The 4,207-nt window shown below is 38.2% G+C and overlaps 1 protein-coding gene across 1 annotated transcript in view; it reads right to left on the minus strand.

Moving 5' to 3' along the window:
- LOC106103200 (protein lingerer-like) overlaps window positions 1–4,207 on the minus strand; it is a gene marked incomplete at its 3' end in the record, with an annotated part of 24,000 nt that overhangs the window by 1,021 nt on the left and 18,772 nt on the right. Inside the window, exons 17-21 of the mRNA XM_013282889.1 lie at window positions 3,653–3,754; window positions 2,306–2,463; window positions 825–923; window positions 401–481; window positions 34–47 (exon numbers count right to left, since the gene is read on the minus strand). Of these exons, the coding sequence (XP_013138343.1) occupies window positions 34–47; window positions 401–481; window positions 825–923; window positions 2,306–2,463; window positions 3,653–3,754 (454 nt within the window). The remainder of the gene's footprint in view (window positions 1–33; window positions 48–400; window positions 482–824; window positions 924–2,305; window positions 2,464–3,652; window positions 3,755–4,207) is intronic.

Raw genomic sequence — 4,207 nt, forward strand, 5'->3', positions numbered from 1 at the left:
GCCGCCGTACTGCACATACGGAAATATACATACTTGGACCTTGTTGCCTAATTCTCACATGGCTAGTATAGTTGGATTAGCGCTATGAACACTAAATGCAGCCAGTCAGTCCATACAACTGGTATGCACTATTGTCTAAATAAATGTACTGGCCAAAAAAGGCTTCAGAAAAGTAACATTCGATTATCGATATCGATGATTGAAAACTCAAAATTGTATGAAACTTCCAACTTTTAATAACTAGTGTCCTTGTCACGTATTAATTTCTATGTGATTTCAATATATTTTAACCATTCTACTATTGATATCATTAATATTCACTTTGTCTAGTAAAAATTTCCTAGGAAAGAATAGTTTATTGGCAGATTTAGAGACATAAAACTACACTAAGAACACTTACCGTGGGGTAAACTCCATATTGGTACGTTGTGGGAGGTGCTTGGTAGATGTAGGCGTAGCCGGGCGGTAGTGCGGCTGGTACCTGCAATACAAACATACTTTGTGTAATAACTGTTGCTTTCTTAAACCGATTTCAGAGAAACTGATCCGAATCAGTATTTGAGTCATTTCAACACATAAAAAAAAAACAAATCTGTCCTCTTTATAATATAACATTTATTTTATATAGTCTTGAAGGTATATTATGTCTTTACTAATATTATAATTAGGAAAACTTTGATTGTAATGTATAGGCTCAAAAACTACTGGGTCGATTTTAAAAATACTTTCACTATTAGAAAGGTAATTATATTATCTGTGAGTAACATAGGATTTTAACATAGGGTGAAGTCGCAGACAACAGCTATATATTATATAAAATATACCTGTTGTGGTGAGGCGGCGTCCGTTCTTCCGAACCTCTCTCCGCCGCCCAGACCGAAGGTACCTTCGCGCGCTACATATCCAGTCTCGTAGTAACCGCCCTGATCATACAAAAAACAATAATTATTATTAAATTAGATATAATCTAAACCAAACTAAAAGTGAAAAGTATATTCTTCCGGGCTATCTTCTGTATCTATGCTAAATCTAATAGAGATCCGTTCATCAGTTTAGGCTACAAACTATCCATCCATCTATCCATACTTTTACATGTATAATATTAGTAAGATGTAAAGGCCTCTTCAAGGCAAACAGTGGCAATAGGGAATATGCATGTATATTTTTTTTAACAATTCTACACGTTATAAGATAACACATTCACATTATATTAATAAAAATCTTAACAGGTATGTTTTTACAGTAATAAAGTATACTTAAGAAAAGTTTGGTCCAATTTGGGCATATGCGTCCTATTCAGTGACAAAAAAATGTCGCACCGAGTATACGTGAGTAGGATAAGGGCCCGTTCAAACATGGGAGTTCGTTTTACTGGTACGTTTTTAACGGATACGACATAAATTCATGCTCTATTCACACAGGAACCGTATAACGTGCAACAGATCCGTCATTACTGAATCCTATGTGTGAACAGAAAACTCTCGCAGTATACCGCCGATATTCTACAAGGATGGACGCTGTTCTCTATGAATGTTCAATAGAAAATGCGAGTCAAAACCTGTCGCATCACTCCGCCTTCTACACCCTGCACACAGTACCTATCCGTTAAAATTCGACGTATCCATATATTTTTATTGTTCCGTCGTCCACTATTCGATGACAAAACAGAATGTAATTTTTTAAGGAACGATACTTTTTACTGTATACAGACTAGTGTGCCATGTTGAAGTCGCTTATACAACTACATACGCCATCGACGAAAAAAAATCGTACACGATAAAACGGAACAGTAAAACGGAGACATTTCTTTAGAATAAGTTCTTTTATGTAATTTCTATTTTGTGACAAATACATATTCATTCATTCATTCATTCATTTATTCATTCATTCATTCATTCATACTGTAGTGTATATGTGGGTATGCCAATAATAATGTACCGTCAATATTACTAATAATAAATCAGTCCAGTACCAACCGCCGTTTCATTAACACCCCTACATTCATTGGCGACAAGGATTTTTTTTTGAATAGTGGACCCGAAAATTTTTTCGCGAGGTAGACGTACTAACATTTTGTGCTCTGTGGTTGTGCAGGTAGTATGCATACGACGTCCGGAATACCAGGGGTGTGCTAGCGTAACCATGCACGAAGAGATGATCATGGGCGACCGCAGAAACGGCGGTTGGTACTGGACTGATTTATTATTAGTAATACTGACGGTACATTATTATTGGCATACACACATATGCATTACACATACATGTGTGAACCGGCCGTAAGTAGTATGTTAGTATGTGTGCTGACCATGTGGTGCGGCAGCGCGCCGCGCATCAGCTGGTCGTCGTACGTGTAGGCGGCCGGCGTGCCCGCCGCGCCGTACAGCGCGCCGCCCGCGTACACCGCCGCGCCCGCGCCCGCACCCGCGCCCGCGTTGCTCGCCGCGCTGCCGCCGCCGCCACTCACTGCAACATTACAAACATATATATATCTAAGTGGGCAGTAAAAGAAACGGATGAAAGGAGACTACATGTGACAGAAATGCGAATGTTAAGACGGATGTGTGGGGTAACACGAATGGATAAGATACGAAATTAGTATATTAGAGGAAGTTTGAGAGTAGCCCCCGTAGTAGAGAAGTAAGGAGTAAAAGGTTAGCATGGGGGCATGTTATGAGGAGGGATTAATCGCATGTTACAAGGAGAACGTTAATTATGAGTTTGGAAGGGTACATCTGTAAAGGTAGACCTAGAAAGAGATGGATGGATTATGTAAAAGGTGACATGATCAAAAAGAGAGCGATGACTGAGATGACGTATGATAGAGTTATGTGGAGGACAAACACCTGTTGCGCCGACCCTACGGGAGTAGGATAAGGAGATGATGATGATGATGATGATCTAAGTGGTAAAGCAAAAAGGGGATGCAAAATATACATCTTAAAGCTATTTTGAATCTGTATTTAGCATTTGTATTTTTTGGTTGTCAAATTATCGGAAGCATTTTAATATAACTTAAAATTCATATAATCAAAAGATCCCGTTACTAGCTTTTAATGTTCTTTTTCTTCCAGGTAAATTATTAACAACACTTTTTATACTTTTTGTTTGTTTGATAATTATAATTAATAAAATTGTTTCTTCCAGTACAACATAATTGTTTTTAACAAACATAACCTCCACATTATAAATGTCGTTTTATAATAAAAATAATGGAAAAAAGAAAAAAGGCGGTGACGCTTAGGAACGGGAAATACCCACTTTATGTGCGTCTCCTCCTCCTTTCATTAAGGGAAGGCAACGCATCTGCAATAGCGGATGTCTATGGGCAGCAGTCGCTTTGCCATTTTGGTGAATTGAGGTACTTGTTTCCAGAGTCAAGACAACGTTCCCTTCCCAATTTTTCTTATAAGTAAAAGGGCGGGAAGGAAATCAGATTTAAATTGGGCCTCCGGAACCACACTAATTAGTGTACGCGGAATTGCTTCCACTTGACGTCTGTCTTCTGTGTGGTCGTGGTATTGCAAGGGCGAGCCGGTGTGATAATAAGGGTAATTCTTTTTATCGATGGCTAAGGGCAGTTGTTTCGCTATTTCGTCGAGAACTGGTGGCTCGTTTTTCACCTTATATTATAAAAAAACATTTAAAAACATACCTGTCGTGGTGGTAACTTTGGCTGTGGAGGTCTGCGTGGTTGACGTGCTCGTTAAACTGTTGCTAGAGGCCACTGAGCTGTCGTACTGAAACACAATCTTTTATTGTAACCATAATATAAAATCACTCTATATAACAATATTCTTTTATTGTTTATTCACTTTTTTAACATCTATCAAGGTTAAGTTACCCAACTTGTGTGTAAATACCTGTGTGTAAAAGGCCAGCTGAAAACTAGCGCAGAAACGGAATGTGCCGTCTCTGCGTTAGCTGAGCTTGCCGCCTTTTGCCACATTTTCTTTTTTTTTTACTAGCTTTAAGGTTGATGTATGTAAGATTTCATTTGTAGCTTGTTTTTTTGGCAATAAAAGTCCTTATTTATTTATTTGTCAATAGCTTTCGCCTGCGACTCTGTCAGTGTGGAATTAAAAAAAAATGTGTTCTTCCAGACTATCCCCTACATTTATACCAGATTTCAACGAAATACGTTCAGCTTTTTAGGCGACAAACTCTAACAAACATCCATCTGAACTTTCGCATTTATAATATTAGTAAG

This window comes from Papilio polytes, unplaced genomic scaffold (assembly GCF_000836215.1).
Source record: "Papilio polytes unplaced genomic scaffold, Ppol_1.0 DF823835.1, whole genome shotgun sequence".
NCBI lineage: Eukaryota > Metazoa > Arthropoda > Insecta > Lepidoptera > Papilionidae > Papilio > Papilio polytes.